The 14,670-nt window shown below is 31.0% G+C and overlaps 1 protein-coding gene across 6 annotated transcripts; it reads right to left on the bottom strand.

Moving 5' to 3' along the window:
• Positions 1-4,939: 4,939 nt before the first annotated feature.
• LOC107927484 (uncharacterized) lies at positions 4,940-14,613 on the bottom strand. 6 transcript variants are annotated; one of them, XM_016858550.2, is made up of 15 exons: positions 13,155-14,613; positions 11,500-11,534; positions 10,039-10,743; positions 9,882-9,959; positions 7,607-9,503; positions 7,449-7,483; positions 7,224-7,338; positions 7,006-7,059; positions 6,631-6,782; positions 6,444-6,526; positions 6,248-6,359; positions 5,968-6,060; positions 5,770-5,850; positions 5,377-5,606; positions 4,940-5,261 (listed from the first exon to the last, which is right to left on the bottom strand). In XM_016858550.2, the coding sequence occupies exons 1-15, from the start codon at positions 14,320-14,322 to the stop codon at positions 5,105-5,107; spliced, it is 4,995 nt and encodes a 1,664-aa protein (XP_016714039.2). In that variant the 5' UTR covers positions 14,323-14,613; the 3' UTR covers positions 4,940-5,104. The 6 variants fall into 6 exon arrangements, 3 of the variants coding, with proteins under 3 accessions (XP_016714039.2, XP_040943854.1, XP_040943858.1); XM_041087920.1 differs by having other exon boundaries at positions 5,159-5,261; positions 5,373-5,606; XR_005909982.1 differs by lacking the exons at positions 4,940-5,261; positions 5,377-5,606; positions 5,770-5,850 and having other exon boundaries at positions 6,024-6,060; positions 6,248-6,373.
• Positions 14,614-14,670: the final 57 nt, after the last annotated feature.

Here is a 14,670-nt window from a genome sequence, read left to right as displayed (position 1 = left end):
TATTTTTAAAATTTAAAATTTTAGTCACCACAGTTAAACACTAAATGGAAAGCTGACGCATGCCTATTTTTATTGGTCTAATAATAAATTAAGCCCTCCAATGTTTTGCACTTTATTAATTTGATCCTAAATTTAAAAATTCAACAAATTTAGCGCTCAATGTTTACAAAAATTTTCATTTAATTCTAATTCTAAAAAAAAACAATAAAGTTAGCCCTAGACATTTACAAAATTTGTTAATTTTAATTTTAATTCAAAAATTTTAAAAGAAGAAAAAATATTTAAAAAAACTGTTATGATCAGTCCTCGACACTCAATTCTCAATCAAATAATAAGAAAGTTATCACATTAGAAAAAAAAATCTCCTTGACTTTCAAAATACAAATCACTTAGATTTTTATTCAAAAGCAAAAACTAAAAAGAATGAAGCTTTTCTCTTGGGTAACGTACGGAATTTTTTGAACTTCCGTACATATTTTTGAACTTTTTAAATATTTTTCCTTCTTTTAAACTTTTCGAATTAAAATTAAATTGATAAATTTTGTAAATATTCAGGGCTAACTTAATTGAGTTTTTTTAAATTAGAACTAAATACAATTTTTTGAAAACATTGAACATTAAATTTGTTGAAATTTTAAATTTAGGATCAAATTAATAAAATATATAAATATTGGAGGGCTAAATTTGTTATTAGATCAATAAAAATAGGCCCGTATCAGCTTTCCGTTAAGTATTTAACTGTGGGTAACTAAAATTTTAAAATTTGAAAACTTTAGTGATGAGATTGAATGTTTTTGAAGTTGAGTGACCAAAATAGAACTTACCTTAAATTGGGTGACCACCCAAATAGTTTACTCTAAATTTTATTAGAATGTATGATTATTTAGTATAATACCAAACTAGAGAGGACAACAACAAAATTATCCATAAAATCATTTGTAAAGCTAAGGTTACTTGTATAAGTAAAACTAAAAAAACGTGCCACAAAAGTAGATAAAAATTCTTTAAGTGAAAACATAGCACAATATCATATTATCATGTCATCACATGAATTAAAATAAAGATTTATCAAATTCTCAAATTAAAATAAATTAAAAAATTAAGTACTAAATTAAAAAAATTAAATTCAAAGATTAAATGTTAAATTATTCCAAAGTAAAAGCAATGGCGCGTCATTGATTGATGGAGAAACCCCACGCGGAATACACTGTTTCAACTTTGGATTTTCTTCTTTTCCTGTGCTTCCTGGAAATAATGTGATACAGCCTTCTTCATTTTTGGCTTCCACTTGGATTTAATTATTTGCCAAATTATTATTTATTTCAAAATAATTTTTAAAAACTAAAAAATAAATAAAAAGACATGATAAAATTTTTTTAATTTCACTTGTAAAATTTAAAAAACCACTATTAAAATATTAAATAATAATTTTCTTTTTTAGAAAAAAAGAAAAATAAAAAGAAAAAGGGTAGGCATGGTCTCTCAAAGTGTCAAGTGGATAACTTCTACGTTTTGTTTTTCTGCAAAAAGATTCTCCCAAAGTTTAGTGTATTTCTACACTTCCTCCCACTTTCCATCTTCTATTCATTTTCATTGACTTCTTTTTTTATTTTTGCATTTTTATTAAAAATTTAGATAAATAATTTAATAAATAAAAATAAAATCTAAAACTAAAAATAAAAATAAAAAACATATAATTTTATACAAATAATTCGATTTTTTCGGTTAATTTGGTTAATTTGGGTAATTCGGGTAATTCGGTTAATTCGATTAATTCGATTAATTCGGTTAATTTTATACTTATTTTAACCAAAAATTAAAAAAATATAATTTTCGGTTCGGTTAAATTTTTTGAAAAAATTTCAGTTCGGGTAACGGTTAAAAATTTTAAAAGGTCGGTTAATTCGGTTAATGTTATTTCGAGTCGGTTAACCGATTGAATACCCCTAGTCACAACCCCCTCTCATCGAGTCTCATGTCTTGTGGGTCTGTTTGCTATTTTAAAATTAAAATGAATGGTTACTTTTGTCTTTTCGAGTATTTAAATTTAAGTGTGAGTTTGGATGAATGGTATATTTACCTGTGTTACTCTAAAAACAACAGCAACGGTGAGATTAGATATTGTAGCAATATTGTAACGTGAAAGAAAAAGTAAGCTAAACACACCGCACGTTACTGCCCATCCAAACTCACGCTAATTTGAAACCCTAGTTTAAAATCAATGAAAACTCCATAAACTCTATAAATAAGATCTTAGAATAGAGATGAAGGATCTCGGTTTTTAATTTTAATTCGCTTTGTGTTTGATTTTCTTTATGACTTGCTAAATTCCTCTTTTTTAGCTAAAGTAATATTTAAAGTTCGATTCCACGGGTTGTGAGATTTAATTGCTCTTAATTTTTTCTATGTTCTTTGGTATTTGCATGTCTTTTAGTTTAATTACATTTGTTCAAGATTGTTAAATATATGACCAGTATATGAAAGCTTAAAATAATTGCTTTGTGAGTTAGATAATTAGTCGATCAATTGGTTTCTAATAATTGTGACGATTGCATAAAAATTTGTGTAATGTGAGCATGCAATCTAACTTAAATAAACCTTGATGTGCATTTGTTTGTTAGAATTAGGTCTCTTTTGTTTTTTAAAGCTATTGATAAATTAAATTCTTAAGTGGTCGTTATAGGATTGTTTGTTAATAACGGAAGGTAAGAAGATATTACGTTACTTGACAATCGTCGATAACTATAACTAATTTATTAAAAAACACTGAAATTTATTTTTGCATCAATGATCAAACCTTTGAATTAAACAAAGAATTTACTTTAGAAGCGATGATCGTTAGCTTACAGAGTCGGAATTGGAGGAATTGAAAGACTTGAACCTGGAAAATCCCTATACTTTGAAAGAATCGAAAGACTTTAACCTTGGTTAATTAGTTATATGAAGTTAGAGTTCTACTTCTTCTTAGGTTAAAATATGATGTTAGTCCTTGTACTTTGATAGAATTTGAGATTTAATCCCTATACTTAAAAAGTTAAAAATAAATTTAATCCCTATACTTAAAAAGTTAAAAATTCAATCTCCTACTTTTATCATCGTTAGTAATTTCTATCAAAATATTTCAACTTGACATGTTTAGTTTTCTATCAGTCATAAGCGTTATCACATGATGATAGCCTAATCAGCATTTCAAATTGATAAATTTTGATAGAAAATACTTAAGATTTTAATGAATAGACAAAGTTTGTAAATAAAAAAGTTAAAGAACTTAACTTTTAATTTTTTAAGTATAGAGATTAAATTTCAAAACTTTCAAAATACAAAAACTAAAATTCAAATTTTATTAAAATATAGGCATAATGCCAAAAATGGCCCCTAATGTTTGAACGTTTGGTCACTTTGGCCTTTTATCTTCTTTTTTTTTTGGAGCACTTTAACCCCCAACGTTTGTTATTTTATCAAATTGATTTATTTTTAACGGATATGCTGACGTGGTCGTTAGTTGACTAATGGTCAACATTAACCGTTGACGTGACGATTTAATTGTTATTAAACTCTAACGTGGCACTATTTTGATAGGTGCCCCCGATGTCATTGGTGGCACCACCATTTTATTTTTAACAGGTGGAGGAAAAGGAAAATATATATATTTTAATAAGTTTACAAATATATACAATTTCAAATTTACAGAAATTGATCTAACTTTTCAAATTTATATGCACCTAATTGGCGAAAACCAAGAGTTGTATTGTCCCGGGGTGAAATGTTGTAGATTTAAATTATTTTTTTTACATAAGAAGAAAATGTGATACATTAAAAAAATTCGTTGTAAAATAATAAGTGCTGGTGTTTCCTACATGCACTAAGCAATGGAGCCCAAGCTTGAGCTTGTACTTGCATAGGCATCTCTTGGATGGTTTTCAATTTTCAAAGCCAAGTTGAAGTGACCCACTCTACCAAGGAGATCGACCAAGCAAGTATAATGCTCTATACCGGGCTTTATTCCGAAATCATCTTTCATGCTTTTGAAGTACTTCAATCCATCCTCCACCAACCTTGAATTACTGCAAGCCAATAATATACTCATGAAAACAACATGATGTAGGCTGCAAGGTTCGGTTATCTGCATCTGATGACCCATTCCGTGAATCGCATAACCGTTTACCTTGGAAATCCAAACAGCTAAATCTTTATATAACACTCCTCCAAGTACTTCTGCCTTGTCTATCCTACCACATCTACAGTACATGTGAACCAATGAGGTCTGGACCTGTCGATCACATAAAGTTCAATCTCATTCCTAATGCTCAGCGACCCCAAATCAGCACAAGCAGAGAGTATGCTGGTAATGATAGCTTCATTTGGTTTAAGATCGGTTCTTAACAAACTATTGCATAAATCCAATGCTTCAGAAGGGTAACCATGCTGAGTATACACAACAATCATCAATGTCCAGAAGAAAGTCTACCATTTCGAACACTCATCTAGCTGAGACAATGTCACCACACTTTGCAGTGACTTTGCATACATGTTAGGAAGCGAGTTATCAATCAAAGTTTCACCATCATATCCAAATTCCTATTTTGTCACAACCTGAAATGATCTGAATCTGTATTGATCCATATCCGAATTCATATGCAATGATACGAGCTAACACCACTTAACTGGAGCAAAAATGTCAACTTGTGATGCAACATTCAGTCACAGCAACAGAGCATGCAATGCAAGATCATGCATTATTAAGCTCTCCACAATTCCCAAATCATCTTGTCTTGTAACTTGAAAAAAGAATCTCCATGAAATACTAATGGTGGCTGGATAAACACTTAATGCCATCCAAAAAATGTGATCAATTGCTTCACCTCAAGCTCAATGTGCTTCGAGATTAAAGAGCAATAAACTAAAAATTATTTCAAATGCAAAGGAAAATGATCATAACTCAACTTTAAAATTGGCAAAATCTTATTCTATTGTCAAGTCATATTTTTAATTACATTGTTCTTCACCTTTAACCATAGAAAGTATAAACTGAGGATAAAAGTACCATGTATGCATAAAAAGCGGTCAGGTTTCACAAAAGTAAGAAAAAAGAAAAAACAAGGCATCAAACTTGTCTAATTTTACCATGCAATCTTCCACGGTATATATCAAGAAAGATACGACGTCGAAAATGAACCATGTCATTTTGTGTGAAAGGGAAGAAATCGCCATGCGTAAGGCAATCACCATATTTCATCACAAATACCCCACAATCAACCCAGCTTTACATTGTAGTGCAAGAGAAATGAAAAAAGAAAGGTAAGATAATAAGTAAAGGTAAGATAATAAGTAAATAAAAGGTAGAAAATGTGTAGATTTTAATAGACGAATACTTACTTTTTTTGCACTGGAATATCAGTACGCACTAGAAATGGCCATTCATTTGCATCATAATAACCAAACTCTGGCAGTAGAAAGGTCGTGAACCATTGTAATATTGTTTGTTTTTCAACATTATTAGACATTATTCGAGTCGATGGATTTGAATCCAACCATGAAATTTTCTTCTCCTTGGTATTAACATAGAAAAGAACCCAATGGGCTGATAAACACAATGGTAAAAACAACTGCAATCACAAAAAGAAAGCAAAAAAGATTACATCCATCTTTGTTAGTTACAATCAAGGATTTAAGTTGCTGTTGATATTTTCGATTTGGGTTTTTTCTACTGCAATAGTTAATGTAATTTATCACAATTACAAAGCATATAGCAAAAATTGAAGAGCTTACTTTATGAGCACCTCTCAGTTTCTCAGCTTTAAACCAAGCTAATACTTCATGTTCTGATCTGGATCCTTGTATCAAGGAAGTCTAGTGATTGCAAAATATATAGGTTAAACTGTACTATATATAGTATTTGATATAAAATACTAACAATTTCAATTCGAAATATCAATATAGTTCCTCGTACAAGATAAAATTTCTTACAGCTATTTGAGAGTCGAATGAATAATGATTAATGTATGCCTTTGGAAATCTATCAGATCTCTTCTTAAGTAATTTGAAGAATGTATTAACGACCTGCATACCATAATAAATTAACAACATTTGTTTATTTCCAACTCATACTACCTGATAACTTCGAACATGACATGAGAAAATACATAATTAATACACAACACAGTTCTGTAATTATGAAAATTATATGAATATATGGATTACCAAATTAGGTTATGCCCATATCTCTAAAAAATTGATGATTACTTACAGAATCATCAATATAATACTCTTTTCGAGTTTCATCACCATGGGGCACCATGAGTAAAGGTGCTAATTTGTCACCCATTAAGAAAAACTCTTTATCTCGTCCAATCAATTTTCTGTGAAATATAAACTTCAATGTACAGTTAGATTATAATGATCACTTCATATGCCAATATTAACTTATCAAAGCTAGCACATACCCAATCAACTCATTAGTTTGCCATCTATTTAGTCGTTTGTTCTCCTTGCCTGTAAATCTCGAGACTAAATATGCCCGAACATCCTAAAGAAGAATTTAAAAAAAACAGGAAAAATCTTAGATGTAAAAGCCTTAATATATGCATAACAGCAAAGAGATGTGTTTAAGGAATGGAATGAAGTATGAACCTCTTTACACCATGATCCTTCCTCCTTCAATGTTGTTTCGTTATCAGACTCAGAAGACAAGCTTTGAAACTGACCTGACTTATTATTGCTGAATGGTGAGTCATCTTCTGGAATTTCGATTAAGGCAGTAATGTTTCTTCCATGATTAGGTTCTGTATCAATAAATTTTGCTTAATAATGGATTGAGCCATTTCCAATGTTAAAAGGGAAACACTCTTTAAGTTGTTTCCACTGCTAATTTCTTCATAATATCAATTTTTGCAACTTATCACTGTTTACGCACCTTTTAGATTCAGCTCAAGATGAGGAGTAGATAAAAAATTGGTTGGAAAACTGAACTAGATAAGTGATAAAACGATCAAATAAGGAACTTACTTCCTGTTGATATTTCCAACCTATTTTGATTGCAAACTGAAGCTTCTATGTTCTCTGCTTTTTCAACAACAAGCGGATTACCATTTGGCATTTCAAGTTAAATAAGAACAAAGTTCTTTTCATCCTTCTTGAAATACCCTTGTCCAAAACATTTCCACATCAAAGTTCACATTTGAATCCAAGTAACACAATAGATAGCAATAGTATGGTTCAATTACCATTTTTGATGGATCCTTTGGCAATGTCTCCACTACTATTAGCTTCTTCTCGATTCCAATTTTTAGAAACTTTTACCACATTAGAGTGGTCTTCCATCTTCCTTTTCCTTTTATACTATTTAATGAAAATGCATTAAGGTAACTCATTCTTCAGCTTAGTCATAGTATAGGAAAAAGAATTCAATCGAGATCATTTTCTAATCATAATTCATATGTAATACCTACCATATTTTGCATGGGTCCATGATTTTCTCCATCATCTGTGATAACAAAATGAACTCAATTAAGTGATAAGATAATGTAACTCTAAAGAATAGACCCTCCAAGGGAAGTGCAATAAAATAGAATGAAAGGATCTAAAACAAATTAAAAGTTAGACTTACTTTCTTTTGGAATTTTCAACCAGTTTTGACTACATACTAGAGCTTCCATACTCTCAGTATTCAAGTTGTTGTAGGTCGGATTTGTGATCATGGCATTGAAATTCAAACATGGTGCGAGTATTGGTATTGGCATTGCAAGGAAATCTCGAGCCATCTTTGCTAGTGTAGGAAACCTTTTATTATTAATACACCACCAGTAAAGTAAGTCAAAGGCTCCATCCAAGGGAAGTAACGGCTCATCCAAGTAACAGTCAAGCTCAGATTTCCATGAGGCCACCTCATTAAAGTTGTTTGCAGATGCAAATTTACTGAAAGATTCCAGGATACAATCATTAACAATCTCTGTTGTTGAATAATTGGAATCATCCAAGTCTGAAGTGGATTTAGACAGATTTCTGGCTTCATTGGCATATTCATAGTAAACATCTGTGAGGACTTTATGAAATCTGTTCAAATGCATCTTACTATCATGGCCATAAATCTCAGTATATGAGAACTCCACAAATTTAAACTTTAACCTTGGATCAAGAATAGTTGCAACAGCGAATGCTGAATTACATAAGCTCCAATAGTAGTCAAATTTCCTCTTCATCAATGTAACAATTGGATAGTTGCTCTTTTCCAGATGAAGAAATTTCTTACATATGTTGCAGAGCTTTGGAAAGTACAAATTTGCAGTAAGTGATTGAGTTCCTTCAATATCATCAAAACATTTCAAACAACTGTGGAAAGCTAGTACCATCTCCCATTCCTCCACTGATGGGTTTAATTTAAAGTTGCCATCAATTTTCTCCAGTTGACAAAATATTTCTCTTGATTCCAAGGCACTATGAAGCACACCAAAGTCTGAATCCAACCTTAAAGAAAGATCATCCCATGATTTCCCACCTTGTAGCTTCACTTGATTTACAACTTCTTCAAATTTCAGTTTTCCTTCTGCTATTTCACTTACATATTCAATGGATTTTCTTAATTTCAAAAGTATTAGATCCATCTCACGAAAACCATCTTCAATGAAAGTGCAACCGATGAACCAGTGAGTTGAAGGAAACGAACCTTGGTCACTAAAACAAGTTTCCTTTATCTTCTGAAACATATCGTCATTCAAATAAGGGTTATCCATGGTTATGGAAAATACTTTCTTACTTATATTCCACTCCAAAACCGAGCTCTGAATAATTTCGTTTAAAGCCTTTGTGTCATAGATATGCTCCAAAGGTTTGCAGGCAATAATCTTCATTCTTGGCTCCCAATTATCATCAATGAAGTGTGCTATCAAACAGCAATATGCTGTCTTTCCGTGATTGTTCTTACACAAACTGATTGTCAAATTGAAGTTACAAGCAAGATGATCAAAATATAACTGAAGTTTCTCCGTTTCTTCTTTATAGATGCGATGTATGTCAGATAATAAAATATCTTTTGATTGAAACTCAAACATTGGCTGTAAATTTTTCACGAAAATCTTAAAGAACTCTTGTTCAGCCATATCCAATGGACTTTGATGCTTGATAATCATTTTCGCAAAATCCAAGCGACTCCTTTCTTGATCGAATGTGAAGTTGCTTTCATCACTATCCCGAGTGATCAAATCACCTATTTCAGATGTGATTAACTGCCTTTCCTGATTTTTTATTTTCTTACTTTGGCATCTTTCCAAATGGTTTTTCAAGTGTGTGGTTCCACTCTTGCTTGATCCTGTAAAATCCTTATTGCAGTGTTTACATTTGGCTACTTGTTTTCCATTCACTTCAAACTTATCGAAATCCAGCCAAACTTTAGACGAGTACTTTCTCCGTTTGGTTCGTGGGACTTTACAGGTCTCCATGGATGCTTTCACAATCTCATAGTCACCAATGGATACAGTCTGAGAAATGAAATCCTTCTCACCAATTTCCTTTCAAAAAGTAGACAAACTAAGAATAAGTTGTCTATAAGTAAATCTTCAAAGCACATTACAATAGCTAAAGCTCTCAAAATTATATATAATCATTTGAATACTTAGCTTAGGCATGCAGCACAACATTATATATATAAGCATACAATGTTAATATAATGTTGACAGTCTATCAATCAAACCCTTCTTCTTTTAAAAGAAAAAGGAAAAAAAAGTGGCAGGCAACTAATTCTAATGCTATTCACTTAAGTTACATTCGTGTTGTTTAAAAACAATATTCAAGATAATTGATAGTATATGTTTCTCCTTTACATATTCTAGGGCTTTATCCTACTAATCAGATTTCAAGTGTTAGACAAACTATATAGAAATGATTACCTGTTTATGAGGCCCTTGTGTTTGTAGTACTCCTCCATGACTCATGGGATTGGGTGTGCTAAAGGGAGCTGATTCAACCTAAAAGAAAATATTGTTATTCATTATACACATGAACTAGAATACTACAAGTCTATAACAATAATATAACATAACATACCTGCTCAACAAGCCCATGTCTTTCCATTTCATGAACATCACATGGTTGAACTGCATTCAAAGACCATGTTGTGTTTGAGCTTAGTAAATCATTGGTGGATGAAGCTGGTTGAGCATTTCTCATATGCATTGTCCCCTGCAGAGTGGTTGAAATGGCTTCTCTCTCGAATCCAACTTCATTACCTCCAACCCGTATAGTTACAAACTTTTTCTTCATATTTTTCAAGTCATTGAAGATATCAAGTGCTAAAGATTCTGATTTCTCACTTTCAATTTCAGGCCAATAAAATTCTACTACATAAACATCACCAATGATGTAGTGATTTTGTAGACAAATTGCAACAACAGCATGGCTACCAAACAACTGTGCAGCATTAAACAGTGGATAGTCACTTTTCATAAGCTTTGTAATACTTGGTTCGAAATGAAAGTTAGCACTTGATTGGAATGCTTTCCCAGCAATGGCTTGCCCTTCTTGAATATGATGTTTTGCACATGCTTCCATGAAACATTGAGACCCCTCATTACTTGCATAACAAGAAGTCCTTTCCATGAATAGAGTATGTTTCTTGCCATCCAACATAATTTTATCTGTAGTAGCCTCACACGCCCATGTTAAAGCCACTGGAAGCTCATATCTAAAACATACATCTTCCAACATGTCATAAATCTCAGCAAAAGTAGCTAACCGGTTCAGTATGAAACCCTGTTAGAATATTAAATTAACAATGAACTACCAGAAAGAAAATTAGAAAATCCAAAATAACTCAATGACAAGATCCCTAAGTGAACAGTTTTCGACCATTTTATAAGCAGTTTCTAAGTTTATATCCCAAAATTCAAAAACTATATATATATACATGTATATCTTTAGAAGAAATGAGAATGTATAGTTATATGTGTGTGTTTAAGAATTTGTAAATGATGTATCAAGTTGAATTCGAAGAAGATGAAATGAATTTGGATGCTCTTCGCTCTCTCTCTTCCATTAAATCTTCTTCATTAGCTGAAACTTCTTACTTTCTTTATGAGAATATACCATTTAATGACTTAAATATCAAAGAGTGTCTCAAACTATTAACCTCCGATGCCCTAAAGCTCACATTTGTCTTGTAAGGATCCGAGAATATTTGATCCTATTTCATCTTGGTCGAAAAAAATATATCTTAATTTGATCCATCACCTAAACATGTGTAAACTATATATATAATGCTCAAAATATGTATCCTCTAAGCACGTTTAAAAGACCTTTTATTTTTCTTATAAAATAGTTTATGGTTTTTTTATCATTCCAATCAAAATAAAAGCATACTGTTATAATTGCATAAATTTTATTTCTTTTACAGCAAGTAAAGTGGTATATGTTTATATTTTATCTGTTTATAAAACATACAAACCAGTAATACTAATATCTTTTTAAAGCTAAACCAAAGTGAAACTCTTAATAAATAAAAGTTGATACCTCTGGGAATGGTTGAAAAGGTCTTGGATTGAAACCTATGAATGTAGAAAGGTAATAATTCTATTGTTAGTTAATGCAATCATATACGTAAATAAAAATGTTGGATTTTATATTAAATTAAATTTTACATATAAATATAAATACGAAAAAATTCTACGAAATTGGTAATGGATATTTAGTATATCTCAAATTTATCATTCTACCAATAAGTGTTGAGTGTATTAGTAAGGTACATTGCATTTTCCAATGGAGAAGGTAGGTTCGAACATTGAAAACCACATTATTATTTTAAAAGAGGAATCTCAATTTTAAATATATTTTTTAATTTCATGAAAAATCATTCATTAAATATGTTTTAATTCTTTTCATTAATCTTAAATTTTAATGAAACTAATTTTGTGAAAATATAAAAGAATTAAGATTTGCAATCTAATTTCCATATTTTGATTATTTTATTTTATATTAATATTAAAAATAATAAATTTCTGTAAGTAAAACATACAACTAAATTATTAAAACTAGATTATATCATAATGAAGTGTCCATAACTTAGAATCAAAGAATTAAAAAAAAAATAGTCCAAAGTCAAGGGGCCTGACCCTCGCTCAGCCCACCTAATAGTTTAAAAATAATAAAATATATTTTTATAATTAAATTTAAATAAATTATTTTATTTAAATTCAGGCTAAATTGGGCCAGTATATGGACAAAAAACTCTTTATCCAAACACAGTTTAACTCTCAATTTGGGCCGGACCAGTCAGGTCAGGCGGGCCACTTGACCTATGGCCATGGACAGCTCAATTGCACACTGCTATGAGGATTAATAGAAAATAAAAAAAAATGTTTGGGAAAAGTTAAATGTGATGGTTGTTTTTAAAAAAAATTATACGAGGGATTATATATATTAATAAAAAGTTAAATTCGTGAGAAGGTGAAGTGGGTATACTAATAATAAATATGATTAATAAAAATATTTAAAATTTATATTAAATAACTTTTACACCATTAATTATAAACCTGATCATGAGTTGAATAACTCATTTTAAGTTCAAAGATCTACTTGAAAACTGAAGATATAGGCAAAAATACAAGTCCAAAAAAAAGGTTTGGACAAAAAATAATGCACTTTTTTTAAACAAATTAGGCTTCCAATAAACTTTTTTCAACTCGGCTGAATCTACTTAAAATTTTTTTCCTGTTGTTTTTATTTGGATATTATATAACTTTTATTTTATTTTTAATTTTGCTACTACATTAAAGACATTTGCTTGTTAATTTACACCTATCTTAATGTTATTTAAATATAAATATTTTTTTAATGTATTTTCAATTTGTTAAGAAACATTTATTTTAAAGTTTTTAGTGTTTTGAATGTATTATATTTTTTAAATTTTTTATAAAATTTTTTTTAATATGGGCAAATCGGGTTAAATCTGAGTTTAGAATTTTTTATCTAATTCGAATTTAGATAAAATTTTAAGCCTATTTTTTAAACTAGACTAGGCTTAGATCTAAAAACCGAACCTAAAATTTTACCTCGTTTCAATCTATTAACAAGTCTAGCTTAATCACTTTTTCTTTTCTTTTGTTCAAAATATTAAAAAATTATATTTTTTTTTTAATTTGTTAAGAAACTGAGTCAAGATAAAGTACCTTGCCCGAACTTATTGCTGTTTAGATTGAATTTGAAATGCTCCTCTCCAGCTCTGGGTCTCCAACATGATACGAACAAGATTGGGCAATCCTTATGACTTAAAACCAAGCACCCTTTTTCCTCCTTGATTTCCTCTACCCAATACAGAGCATGTAAATTCTCAACATCTTTCTGGAATGGAATTTGAAGAAAGCCCGCTGTTAACAACAGATCTCGCCATTCATCCAAACTCTGGTGTCGCATAATTCGATCCCTGCCTTCACATGCCACAATGTTATGAATCTGTCTCATATAATATTTAGCTGTATTGTCGCCCAGAGGTTTCCCAGATTTGAAAAGATTAGAATAATATTGAAAAAAGTTAGAGTAATATCGAAAAGAGTACTCCAAGCGTTTGATGAAATTCCCGTCGTTATCGTTAGCGTATTGTTCTTGCATGATCACAATTTCTGGATTTATCTGCCTCAATTTGATCAATTCTTTCTTCATTGCTTCTGCCTCTGCCAACAGTGTATGAAATTTGAAGTTATAATAAACCACCAAAGCCTCATCATCGTTTGTTCTTCTCAAATCCAACGTAGATTCATCCACTTCTCCCAAACTATTAGCGTAAACAACTCTCAGATCTTCCTTCTTCAACTCTATTTTCAATAGCTTACCCGCTTCAGTCAAATACTCCATTTCTTCTTGGAAATCGACGGTATTTTTCAGAAAAGTTGGTAATACGACGGTTATACGGACCGACAAGGGATCGCTGGAGCGATTCGGTAGTGTCTTGAACAAGTATCCCCTTCCGTACAGATGCGGAATGTGGAAATCAATAAGATGAAATCCCTTCTTTCCTGTCGTGGCACTTTCGATGGCTTCTCCCACCATTTCATTAATATCAAACCTTGAGTAATAATAATAGTAATACAGTGGATGAGGTATTTGCAGATTCGAATGGGTATAATAAGGAGGATGCAGACCGTAAGCTCGCCGAACTAGAGCTTCAGCAAAGTATCTCACGAGTTTGCTTATGAGGTCAAGTTCTACAGCAGCAGTGTTCCAGATCTGGTGCAGGAATGAATCGGCAGTTTTCAAATTCCCATCTTCAATTGCATGAGCACACGATACTAAGATCTCCAAAGCAGCATCAGCAGAAGAAAAAGAAGACGAAGAGGCCATCGTAGGCAAAAACTGTAGCTCCTGGGTGTTGATCGATGATTTCTCAGTTTTTCGTCAAAAGGAATAGATATCGAGACATGGATTGATTGAATAATTTAGACCCAACGCCCAAAGCCTAACAACCATTCGATAAAGTCCAAGTTTCAGCCAATAAGATACTGAGCTAATGTTGAAACTCTGATGGTTTTGAATTAGGGTAAATTCCACAATCAGTCACCCAACTTTTAAGGTAAACTAATAAAATGCTAATCAGTTCTTGTAAATCCCTTATTAGTTTTTTTTCAGTATAAATTATAGATATAAATATGTTGATATTTAGAAAATAACACTGCTTTTTTGCTTGGAACT

Source organism: Gossypium hirsutum, chromosome A02, assembly GCF_007990345.1.
Source record: "Gossypium hirsutum isolate 1008001.06 chromosome A02, Gossypium_hirsutum_v2.1, whole genome shotgun sequence".
Classification (NCBI taxonomy): Eukaryota; Viridiplantae; Streptophyta; class Magnoliopsida; order Malvales; family Malvaceae; genus Gossypium; species Gossypium hirsutum.
This window is presented reverse-complemented; position numbering and strand designations above follow the sequence as displayed.